The sequence below is a fragment of the Acanthaster planci genome, linkage group LG06 (assembly GCF_054643075.1).
Source record: "Acanthaster planci isolate LZ-2023a linkage group LG06, COTS_SCS, whole genome shotgun sequence".
Classification (NCBI taxonomy): Eukaryota; Metazoa; Echinodermata; class Asteroidea; order Valvatida; family Acanthasteridae; genus Acanthaster; species Acanthaster planci.
This window is the reverse complement of record NC_141782.1, coordinates 7,148,778-7,161,289: the sequence shown is the minus strand read 5'-3', so window position 1 is coordinate 7,161,289 and position 12,512 is coordinate 7,148,778. Positions and strand designations below refer to the sequence as shown.

Genomic DNA, 12,512 nt, shown 5'->3' with positions numbered 1-12,512 from the left:
AATAATTAACCAAACAGTCGTCAAGTTAGGAGAATGAATGCATTTGGTCAGTAGCTGTTTCCTGATTTTAGCTTCCAAAGGCTGAAAATAGTCGTTGAATATCGTGGCATAAGAAGATGGCGCTGCCTAACAAAAATAAGTACAGCGTCCTTCTCCCAACATATAACGAAAGAGAAAACCTTCCTCTGATAATTTGGCTGCTCGTCAAGTCGTTCACAGAGAGGTAACATTAGTGTAGCACAAACAGGGCCTCGTTCCAAGCCTAGTCCTTGCCTACCCTAAGATCTGTGGGGTTCTCTTACTTAAAGTTTGAGCACTGACCAAGTCATTAATCATGCTTACTCCTAGTCCTAGCCCCACTACTACTAGTAGTGTGGCACAGACTCTCGCTCCTGATCCATCCTTAGCCACACATCCGTATGCGCAATTTCATGTCGGCGTACTGAACATTTTCAGCGCATCCACTTGTCATCATGGGCGCAATTTCTTTTGCACACAAACATGATCCTTGACCTTTCCGTTTTCTAAAAACCATTTATTGAATGATTTCACTCACGTTATTCAGGTATTTTCCAGTCTTTTTGCCTTTATCCATTCAATCTAACGGGCTCGCTGTCATTCGCCATCTTTAAAATAAGGTCGTTGATTATTACGTCACTTGATCCCTCATCGTCTCGACGGCTCTTCCATGTCAAGACATACATCTGTGTCTTGACATGGAAGAAAATGTTCAGTATGCCGACACGAAATTGCGCATACGGATGTGTGGCTAAGGATGGATCAGGAGTGAGAGTCCGTGCCACACTAGTAATGGGGCTAGCTTACTCCGTGAGTCAGTGATACTCTTTTTAGGAGGTATAGATTAAGCAGGTATGCTATCAGGGGAAAATTTGATTTAATAGCTTTCTTTCTTAGTGTGACTGAGGAGACAAGGTTTGTGGCGTCTTAACGCTATGGGGTTTTGGAATTGAATTTTTGTGGTGAAATAGTTCACAGCCGTAAGAAAGCTATTAAATCAAATTTTCCCCAGTCAGCATACCTGCTTAATCTATACCTCCTAAAAAGGGGATACATATCGAAAGTTTCAGAGCATGAGACGGAGTATTTTTGAAAAAAATGAGATTTTTTTCACCAATTTCACACTTCCACCCATTGACTGTCACTCCATTTGTGTTTATCAGACTGTGCATGCATTGAGCCCACCAATGACCACGCTTGCTCTGTATCTTGGCTTGACCATTTTCGATAGCAGGGGATAACATCACACACGGTGCAGTACATGTCATGCGTCTCGCCCGATGTATGTTTCCAGGTCATAGCAGCAGCTAGGACCGTTCCACGATGAAAACAACACAAGATGTCATCCCCTGCCACCAAAAATTGATGAGCAAAAATCTCTTCTTTTTTTTCAAAAATACTCCGTCGCATGTTCTGAAACTTTCGTTATCCCCTTTTTTGGAGGTATAGATTAAGCAGGTATGCTGACGGGAAAATTTGATTTAATAGCTTTCTTGCGGCTGTGAACCATTTCACCACAAAAATTCAATTCCAAAACCCCATAGCGTTACGACGCCATGTAAATCTTGTCTCCTCAAAGAAACACAGAGTATCCAGAGTTAGTGACTTAGATTTCTCGAAGTAGGGTTCTCCCACTATGCCCATGCTACGGGAGCGCTGCGGACGCGTGACGACGAACCATACCATGTGATGACGCCCACAAGTCAGGGGGCCAGGGGACCCAGTTTTATGGGTAACGTCCATGACCTTGTAGTTGCAAGATCCCTCATGAACCTTTTCGCTAATACTGCATGGGTCATTTAGCTCAATTCTCATGTTTGGACATCCAGGAACTTCTGTACATTATTGAATAGCACAACGGGTAAATTTGCCCCTTTGCCATTTGTTAAAAGTCCATAGTGACATCATGATCAAGTGTTTGGGCAAATTTGCACGTGTTGCGTAATGTTGCGACTCGACTCTGTGGGCATGGCGTGTATAGACACCAGATGACGCAGCTTGCACTGGACTGGTGGATTGCATATCAGGCGTCATAACCAACACAGTGTGTGGTTATGACAACGATGCGGCATGCATTATGCACGATGGCGCAGTGCATGGTCCGCGATGCACTGGTGCTTCGGCTACACCGTACCGATGATCATTTGCTTTTCTGCCAGGAAGGGAGATGGTAAATCTGTCCCCCGGCCCTTTTTTCTTTTTTCCATTTTGGAGAAAAGTGCACTTGTTATGAGTCAACTTGTCCCAATTGACAATTTGCCCCCAATGCATGTTTAAGACCGGCTAACCATATATTTATTCCCTTATTAATGAATGAATATTTTCTTTCTCCACTTGAAGCAAGCATGACTATGAGATCATCATTATTGATGATGGAAGCCCAGATGGTACACTAGAGGTTGCTAAGCAACTGGAAAAAATCTATGGAAAGGATAAAATTGTAAGTGGAACCGTATTTTGCAAAACGTAGCAGAATTTTTGAAATTTTTGTCCTGCATGAGCCCCTTTTTGTTCTTGTTTCATTGTTAATCTACCACATGACGGTTTCAGGTTTTGTAGAAATAATGAAGCCAGAAGGTGAAGACTTGTCTTTCACACATGTTGATTTCTTTTGTATATCTCTTCCCTTTATTCAAGGTTTTGAGACCACGAGAAAAGAAGCTTGGGTTAGGTGAGTTTTATTCGTCCATATGTCTATTGATAAGTACATGCATAGTGTCAAAACTTATGCACTCAAAGCATTACTACTAGTCTTTTTCCAGATAATTTCAGTTGAATGTAACCTTTCATTTCCATGGGAAAATGACATAATGTTGCACCTCAGGCTCAGCCTGTATGATTTCAATTCTCAAGACTCATCAAATAAGCATTGTAAGAAAGGAAGGTGGATCCAGAGATATTCCAACTACATGTATATGCAACAATGTCCTGTGTTAACGTTAATATAAAATGCATCTTAGGGTTAGAGCTAATGAATTACAAGTGCACCATGGGTAGAGATGCAGAATGAAGAATGGTATTCATTTCACATTTTGAAGAAGGCAAGAACAAATGAACAGCCTAGCCTAGTCTTCTCTTCACATGAGATTTTGAATAGTTTACGCTCTGGAGTTAATGCTGTGTATCGACTCTATCTGCAGGCACTGCTTACATACATGGTATCAAGCATGCAACGGGTAACTTCATCATCATCATGGATGCCGATTTGTCACATCATGTGAGTCAGCTGTAAAAAGAGATGCGGTAAAAGTTGAAAATTGCTATGGGACATGGACACTTCAGTGCCATTTTTTTATCGACTGTGGAGACATTTTAATGGTGGAGTTTCTGCACTATGTATACACAGCTTAGCTTTTACACCAATATGCACCTTAACCCCTTTGCGCCGGGAATTTCTTCCCGAAAGCCGACTCCAAGAATTCCAGCCTCGCTTGGCCACAAAGGCCACCTGCCAAACCGCAAATTCTCGGTTTGTGGCCCTGCGTGCTCTGCACGCTTTGAATTACACGGTGAAAAGGCTGATTGTTTGGTGGCATGCAGCTCTACTCACGCTTCCACATTCCTGTTGCCTCTTTTCAAAGTGGGGACTATTGTGAAGCTGATGATTATGATGCAAATTCAGTCTTTTCATTTTTGGGCTACACACAAAGACAATTACCATATATACAAGAGCCAGGGTCTGCCTTCTTTCACCCTGTTCGCTCGAGCGTGGGCCAAGAGTAATAGCTGAAAAGCGGGCTGAGGATCTCAATTTTTACGGCGTGTTTAGGCGCCTCCCGGCGCGAAGGGGTTAAAACTTTCTTTGCCAGTAGTGTAACATTTGTGTTATGCAAGTACTAACAATAAGCTCTTTCACCTAGACTCGGTGTATGGAGCACTTTCACATGGAACCCATGGTCCAAAACAGTTAATATTGAAGTTAGATTAGTGCGATAATAACACATTTTTCTCCCTTTGACTTTGCAGCCCAAGTTTATCCCTGAATTTATAAAGTGAGTATTTTTGTAGATACTTCAATGCCATTTTATCGTAAAATGGGTGAAAAATTATTGTTTTGGTAGCGAACTTCTTAAGGTTGAACTTTAAAGGGATGGTTCTTGTTTAAGAAGGAAATTCTCCTTGAAATTTACTTCACTCAGTCATCTTTTTCATGGTTATTTTTAAAGCTTTGCTAAACAGAGACTCACCTATGACAAGATCATTTGCAAGAAGCCAAAAGCACAACACCCATTCCTTTTCATGCTCTTTCTTCATCCTTATTGATATTTGTGTGGAATATGTGTTCTTAATGTAGAAAACAACAAGAGAGAGATTATGATGTTGTATCAGGCACTCGCTACGCTGGCTCTGGAGGTGTTTATGGATGGGACTTCAAGAGAAAACTGATAAGGTGAGCAGAGAGAATAATGTCTGTTCAGGTGTTTCACAGGACCACAAAAGAAATCTGTCTTTGATTTCAAAATTGATTCTATATTTTGATCAGCTGAGAAGATGCTCAGAAAATAAAAAATAAAATTGTATTGGCATATGGTCTTTAGTAAGATTTTTTAACCATTCAGTTATTTAATATAAATGATGCATTCACATCACCCTCTTGATTTGGAAGATATCTTCTCTATGTATTCTAGATAAAGTCATTGAAGTGGTTGATTTTTTTTATCTGATCTTGTTTTGGTTTTTTTTTTCTCTCCAGTCGGGGAGCAAATTACTTGACACAGATCCTTCTTAGACCCGGTGCAACTGACCTTACAGGAAGTTTCAGGTAAAACACTCTTGACTGCATCCAAATTCTCATGCCACCGGCTAGTCTTCTGTTGCAGTAAATACCACTAGACAAAAAATCTCCTCTTGTGGCTTATGTTCAAAATACATTTTTCCGGGTATTTTAATGCCCTAAACAAGTTCTTTTCCCGATTTGATTGTCAAGTTATAGGAACTGATGCATTTAGTGATGATGATGGTTTCTTTGCATGTCAAGGTTATACAAAAAGCCTGTTCTACAGAGACTGATTGAGGCCTGTGTCTCCAAAGGCTACGTCTTCCAAATGGAGATGATCGTGAGGGCGCGACAGTTCAACTACAGCATAGGAGAGGTATGGAAAATGAAGACGAGATAATGACACAAAAGCATTTTCAGTGAACCATTCCAGATGAGGCCTGCTGAAAAGGAGTTCTATTTCATGGCTCTTCCAACAATTGGATTCTGCACTCATGGTCACCACTTTGTGTTGACATCAAAGCTCAGAAGTTTGGGTTGATTCCTAAAGCACAGAATTTGTTTTTAAATAGTTCCGGGATGTGGTTGTATGCATATAAGCTAAAATGCTTTTGTGAGGTACAAAAATGTGCTTACTGTTGACATTTCTCTGGTGCTAGCAGTGTTTTTCCGCTTGCAGTTAGCAAAGCCATGGCATTGGACCAAATTCATATTTGCTTGTGGGATGTCTTTAAAAAAAACACCTTATTTTTGTTTTCAGTACTCCCAATTTTTGTGCTTTTAGAAATTGATAAAAATGTCACATTATTCAAGAGTACCTGGTGTAAATGATGTGGCAGTGCATTAAAGGGGAGTTTATGTGAACATTTGAAATGCCTGGTGATCATGTGGCATCAATGTGTAAACAGTTGTTGCAACCAATCACTAGACCAGGATCACTGAGTATTTTGCTTGTTTTCATTTCTTCTGTAGGTTCCAATCACCTTTGTCGACCGTGTATATGGGGAATCCAAGCTTGGCGGGAATGAGATCATTGGCTTTGCCAAGGGTTTGCTGATGCTGTTTGCAACAACATAGGTCTTGGATCATCCTCTGCAGAGTTTGTACACATTCTTCCTGGACTGTGACAATGAAATAATCTGCTCCGTGGAGTAGTATCCTGCATAAATTGTCAGTGTGCTCATGTGTTGTGGAATATTTGGAGGAGTGAGAGCTTTGGCCACCTTCATCGTGTTATAAGGGGTTAATGTGGTTTCATTACCAAAAAGATTAAGGACTTGGGTCAGGAGGGCTTGTCTTGGGCAGTGGAGGGACCCAAAGGGGATGAAGGTGTCTTATAGGGACCATTCCATCGCACACTACATGTCTTGTCTTGGCTATTTTGGCAGCCTTATGTTTGGGGTAGTGGAGAGAAAGAAGACACTATGGAGCGCTTGGGATGGGGATTGAAACATGCCCCCAGTGCCTCTTACCCTGGTTACATCACCTTTTTGAAGCAATGAAAAGCCACCTGGCTTCCCACTTAATTCTCCTCTGCCTAATCAGTCAACTGTTCCTCTCACTGATGTAAAGATTTTCTTCACAAGAAGGTGTAATTGTATGTCAAATCTATCAACAGTCATTTTGACCCATTTCTCACATAATTTCTAAACAAGTGTCTCTACCACTTTACATTTTAATTATTGTTCAGTCAAGGAGAAATGCTCTAATTTCTTCAAGGTTCAGTGGATAAGAATAATACGCTCATGGTCAGAAACCGTCTGGGAAAACAACTGTACATCCCTACTGGATAGACCACACTTACTGTAACATTTAATTGTCATGATATTTTTTAAGTACATGTAGTGAAAATTACCCCCACCCCCATTGTCCATGTAGCCCTACTACTAGGGTATCTGTCTCCATTTTTTTCCTTTAATTAAAAACTCTACAGCCAAACTAATCCGAAAACTTCATTTGAAGTTGTGCCAAATGGAGAAATAAAATGCACTTATCAAGCCAAATTTGAATTTGTGAAGCAGAATTCTGTGAAGATTTCAGACAGTTTCTCAACCCTCTTTCTTTTTTCTTTTTTTTTCATTTTTCTTTTCTTTTTTTTTTTTTTGGCGAATGTCAAAATTTTTCATCCTTAGATCCGGTGTAGCAGTCTCAGCTGTCTCCCGGTCTCAGCGGTCCCCCTTAGCTAATAGGGTAAAATACGGCATGCTATCTCTGCACACAACAATGTCCGGCTATTCAGGGGGGACCACTGAGACCGGGAGACAGCTGAGACCGCCACACCAGGAAGGTGGTAGTACTGTTCCGGTAGTGCTGGCGTTGTAAAATCCTTGAAAAAAGGGCAACATCTCTCAGGATCCCCCCTCTGCCGCTACTGGTATGCTACTGGTTTTCTTTTGAAAGAAATATCCCAAACTTTCACCGTGAGGGAAAATGTGAACCAGACGGTAAATGAACGGCCACGATTTAGCACCGTTTAGTTGGTGTCCGTTCAGCAAATGTGAAGTAAATTTAAGCGCGGCAGTTAAAACTGGTCAGTTTTCTCCATTTTGTGCGCCTGATAACCCAACTTAGTAGCTTCTCAAGGTCATACTCGTATCAATCTCATGACATCTTAAACTGGACAGTGATTTTGAGCGAAATCATTTTGAGTGCGAAGCCTTCACTGCCACGGCTGTCGATCATGCAGGCCGTTTGCCAATGATTTTCTCCATTATAGGTTTTTGAGGGATAACAATTTGACACGTGAATAGACGTGATTCACAACGACGACATTTTGTTGGAGAAAAAAACATAAAGTGATGGTTTAGTTTTGTTATCCAATCGAGCCCATTGCAAGAGCTATATTAACATCACTCAGTAATTTGTGCGGTTTTGGCTTTTTCCCTGATGCTGACATATATTCATAACACTGTGTACTCTCTGTTGTCCGAGAGCTCGCACAAGAATTCAGGAGCTTATTTGGATGAGAGTCGAACCCACGTCCTCTTACTTACTAACGCAGACGTTGAACAAGCGATCGATGGTCGATTCTTGACCAATGAACTTGCCGGGAGCGGCCACCCGGTTCGATTCGCATGATGAGTCGATGTACCGTGCGTGGAGGATATAATGTTCGTTTATTAAATTGTGGACCTTGCCCATACACCGACGTACGGCGTCATTATTCTCGTCTTTTGCTGGAAGTGTATTTGATGAAGCATGGAAACTTTGTAAAATGTCACAAAGAATGAGTGCATACGCGTAAGAAACAGAAGTCTCGACCAACCGGCCCTTCAGACAAATTTATTTTTGTGGCCTAAAGTCGCGCACCCCGAACAAAATTTTAGCCCCACGCGTACGTCAAACCTTGTACGACGAACGACTTGACATACGATCGAGTTGGTATAACCGTCGAGTTAATTGGCGGACGGTTGAGTTGCTGTGGTTAGAGTCAAGTTGGGCAAACGGTCAAGTTGATAGTCATCCATCAAGCAAAATTAGTCTAAATTATTAACTTTAATTCCTGACAAAACCTTTCGAAAACTCACGAAATAAGAGAGGGTAGAAAATATAGATACTGTTACTGGAATAACAAAACCACACGACATGGCTAACCTGCTTGCAAACATTTTGATTTAAACATCCCATACACAATTACTTTGTAAGCCGCCTCCCGGCATGAGCTCCATTTTATGGATTTCAGTGCTCTCTCAAATGAAACCTATGCTGTTCAATAGAATCGTAAAGTGTAAAAAGTAGGCCTACTACACGCAACTCCCTACATGCTATCTCCTATCATTTATTTGGAATTATGATTGAAAAAAAAGGCTAAAATTGCATCAGTAATGGGCCTGTCTTCACCAACACAAGCACCTAGAGTAAAAATTTTTTAGCAGGGGTCATTCGAAAGGTGGTTATAAAGTTATCGACATTTGGCCTAACGACATCGACAAAGTACAGCAACATCAAACTGGTTAAAGATGGCAGGTCATGCATTCGGCTAGAACAATAATAAATATTAGGTTGGATCGTAAATTGACGGACCTTTTCTCGCTACTTCCCCATCGCACCAGTTATCCAATTGATTAGTTTGTTACTGAGGCCAATTTGGCCAATATTAATCAAGTAAAGACCCGAAGTGACTGAAATGCCTACAACAGGGGGCGCTGTCTATCGGATGTGGTGCCTTGTCATATCATAGTAATCAGGACATAATGCAGCTGTGGGAACCTTAGGTTGAGAACCTTATGTTGACTTGCCCTGGAAAATAGCTTTGCAAATTAACTACGACACATCGGAGACACCACAGGAAACCTTCTCGCTCTCTGTTCTTTTAGCTTCAGGAACAGTCTTACTTTTAAAAAAAGTTAAAATGCTTGTGAAACTTCTTGGGGAACGTCCATAAGATAAGACATAGGCCTATAGCTTGAATGTTGTGCTCAAACAATAGTGCCCAGAAGACGGAAGTAAAACGAAGAAATGTTGGATTCCATACACTGCAGCGATATTTAGTAATATTAGCCTTTTCTTCAGTCGCTGAGAACTAAACTTAAATGCTGGCCTTCAATCGCATTTAGTCCGTACGATGACGGCCTGATGGGAAAAGGTCACATTTCTGTTGATGACTGATCACAACAATGCCCCTACTGAGGTCAGTTTCCCGTCTTGGGCAATGGGTTCCATTCTTTCTTTGTCACAGTCGTATTTTGCAGAGGAGGAAGGTTATCAACGTCTCTTCTCGATCTCCTGAGCCGATCTTAACCCAAATCCATGTTTTATTCCCAAAGTACCTTTTGAGCCACAAAGTCAAACAAGTTTTAAACATTTATTTCCAACGATCTTGTCTAACAGTTTTACTCTATGCTATGGTATGTCCCTCTCGTGAAAATTCAGTCTCTTTATATGGAGATTGGCGTGTACGTGGTGGCCTGTACCATGGAGGTATTTTTCTACCTCCATGCCGCTACTGAGTGGCGTAGAGCTAGTCCGTGTTTTAATCTAGTTTGTAGGCCTACGGTGGTTTAATCTAATCACCGTTAGAGACCTGCCACGTGATGGGCTTTCGAGCAATAGAAATGGCTAAACTGTCGTAAGTGCTTTTGAATAAAATGCAAAATGAAGACACAGTCCTGTATGAAAATAACACCAACCCATCTAACACCGACCAAGGGTGACATTTTTGCAAACTTTGGCTGCTCATTCGAACAGTAGGCAATATGAGAGCGGTCTGCCGCACAGAAAGCCATGGTACTAACTGGTCCGAGTCCGAGGCTGAACCTTTCCCCGAAAGACTGAGCATGGTATTTTACAGGCCTTCAAGAACTTAGGTACTATAACACTTCGAATACTTCGAACTTTGTCAACAGTGTGGGAAATAAATGCTCTCTTTGATTGAATAGAAAGGGGTCCAAAATCCATTTTTGACTGCAAAAATACTTTACGGAGTTAGCATCAATGGCCTATCCTAAAGGTGAGGATAAATATTCGTCATTTCCCGCTTTTTTTGAAGGAAGAGATGTGAAACGTTTCCGCAAATCACTTTTTCTATCAAATCTCATTTCATTTATTTATGGGGAGGGGGTCAGCTATTGCTCACGCTCCCCTGAATGAATATTGTCAATGAGATCGTTGAGAAGGGCGAGAACACCCAGCTCCAAATATTTACTGAGAGCGTACAAAATATTCCTAAATGAATAAAACAGCTACTGCATAAGAAATCTGAGCTTCAGCATTATATTAATAAGGCCTTTCATTTCCATCCTAAACAGAATCTTTCTCAAAAGGCAAAATGGTGCAAGTTTGGCCCGGTATATTTTGTTTAATGTGAAAGATTGTAAAGATACCCATGAGAAATCATGCAAAGATTTTTTTTTCTGTTTACGCAGGAATCAAATAGCCTGTGCTTCTCAGTAAGGTTCACTCCCTTTCATTTGCATAATTTGACTAAATTATACCCTACCTGTACAGGCACAATATTAGCCTGTCAGTATTAGCCAGTCTTAATACCATGCGATAACGACTCGAAAAGCGTCTATCTGCACCGCCTAGTGCGCTGAGTCACCTTCCAGTTCGTACACTACTCAGTGCTAGTTATTTCCAGGTTTCACTTACAGTGCAGCTGCTTGTGGCATGACTACGGAGTCACACTCCTCATGTTCTCCTCCTCGATCGAGTGACTTCTAATCAGGTAAGATATTCACCTTTTCTCAAGAAACTTGCTGTGACATGATTTTTAGTGTAGTTTTCATTATGTGGTAAATTTATCGTCAAGGACTGTGTGCTCATGGCAGTATATTTAGGGTGTTATTCTTGTGACTTTTTTCCCGTATTGGTCGGTGCATCGAGGAATGAGAGTGCGGTGGTGCTACCGGCGCGGCCGCGCAGACGTGCAAAAAACATGTAGGCCCAATCCGTTACACACGTGTACGTGTGTATTTTGCAAGAGTTCAAGTTCGGTATGCCTGTTGAGCCGGCTCTGACATAGTCCAGATTCTGGCCGTTATGTGAAAGGTTAATGAGTTGAACATGGACAGTTATACTAGGCAAGCCTGTGCATGCCACTGCACAAGTTCTCATTGTGTGTGGTTTTTTTTGGTACATTGGACAAAAACATTGTCCAGTCATGGAGGATTCCTTCCTCCATGGTCCAATCATGCCAATGCCATGAATGTGTTGCAATCAATAAGACGAAATGTACATCTGTTATATGTACCTGTCTCAGAATTTGAACAGTTAGGTTCCCCGACCATGCTGACAATCTTAAGCTACAGCATTCAGTAATAATAATATAAGCCAGTCAGAATCACCAGGTCCGGGGACCAAACTGAGACACATGGATCATGCCAGAGTAAACAAAGCGTGCAAAGCGCACACTGTCATCAGCTGTGGACGTGATTTGTTTTGGCTTTGTTGAAGCCAACAATGCAGTTTTCTCAGAGGGATGTCTGAAGGTTGTACTTTCATGTGCGTACTGCATGTATTTCCACATGGATACATGTGTATGAACCACTTCCACTGTAAGTTTCATGCACGTCATGTGGACAAATTTCCATTGTCTACAACGTTCACGTTTAGACCATTCTCATTTTGCCTACAACTTGTATGGATGGTCAAATTTTGAGGAAATATCACCCTTTGGTTGGTGTTTGATTTTACCTCCAGTTCCTTCAAGATGGACATTTATCTCATTGGTTTTGAATAGGGTTGTAATTTTCTTTCTTTTCTTGTGGGATTTTTAATGGTCATGCTATTTAGTGTCAACAAGCGTCAACAAGCATCAACACACACAAGTAGCTTCAACAACTTGAAAATACCCTCTACAGATTTAAAAGTGGTTTTATTATATTTTAGAGACTCTAACACTTGCCAAGGTATAAGAGAAACACCAAATTTGTTTCCAGATTCACGCAGGAAAATGAAAATTTTTTGTGATGTATGGGGGCCGCCATCTTTCTGTCTTTTGCCGTCCATGCGAAAACAAGATGGCGGCCGGTCGGACTGCACAAACAGGCCCGATTTTGTCACTCAAACTTCAACACTCAAGTATCATTTCAGATAGATATAATATATTGAGTTTGATATGTAGGATCCTAATTAACATTTTATATAAAAATCTTTGCATATGTATGCTAAGAATAACTTGTTGGCGCTCGATGACACTTGTTGACACTAAATAGCATGACCCATTTTTAACACTGTGTGAAAGATTCTTTTGTACTGACCGCCAAACATAGCTTTAGCACCCACTTGTAGGAAAAACACAACTGACATCAAAACAGCAGATCGTATACTGTACCAT

The 12,512-nt window shown here is 41.1% G+C and overlaps 2 protein-coding genes across 4 annotated transcripts in view; both read left to right on the top strand.

The window, feature by feature from the left end:
• Positions 1-77: 77 nt before the first annotated feature.
• On the top strand, positions 78-6,738 carry dpm1 (dolichyl-phosphate mannosyltransferase subunit 1, catalytic). Its single transcript, XM_022236349.2, has 9 exons — positions 78-223; positions 2,359-2,458; positions 2,656-2,689; positions 3,159-3,235; positions 3,985-4,010; positions 4,313-4,408; positions 4,712-4,780; positions 4,997-5,111; positions 5,708-6,738. Exons 1-9 carry the CDS (start codon positions 117-119, stop codon positions 5,810-5,812), a joined length of 729 nt encoding a protein of 242 aa, XP_022092041.2. The 5' UTR covers positions 78-116; the 3' UTR covers positions 5,813-6,738.
• A 4,038-nt stretch (positions 6,739-10,776) lies between these two features.
• LOC110980002 (1-phosphatidylinositol 4,5-bisphosphate phosphodiesterase gamma-1-like) overlaps positions 10,777-12,512 on the top strand; it is a 64,266-nt gene continuing 62,530 nt past the window's right edge. For 2 of the 3 annotated variants that reach the window (XM_087138146.1, XM_087138148.1), the window contains exon 1: positions 10,777-10,901. The gene's annotated coding sequence lies outside the window, so the exon portion shown is untranslated. The remainder of the gene's footprint in view (positions 10,902-12,512) is intronic. The other variant, XM_087138147.1, reaches the window with a different exon arrangement.

Bases quoted from the DNA above. Each gene is read 5' to 3' on its own strand.
- dpm1 (XM_022236349.2), top strand. From the start codon at position 117: ATGGCGCTGCCTAACAAAAATAAGTACAGCGTCCTTCTCCCAACATAT. The intron at 3,236-3,984 runs GTGAGTCAGCTG...TTGACTTTGCAG, and splicing joins ATGCCGATTTGTCACATCAT to CCCAAGTTTATCCCTGAATT. The intron at 4,409-4,711 runs GTGAGCAGAGAG...TTTTCTCTCCAG, and splicing joins TTCAAGAGAAAACTGATAAG to TCGGGGAGCAAATTACTTGA.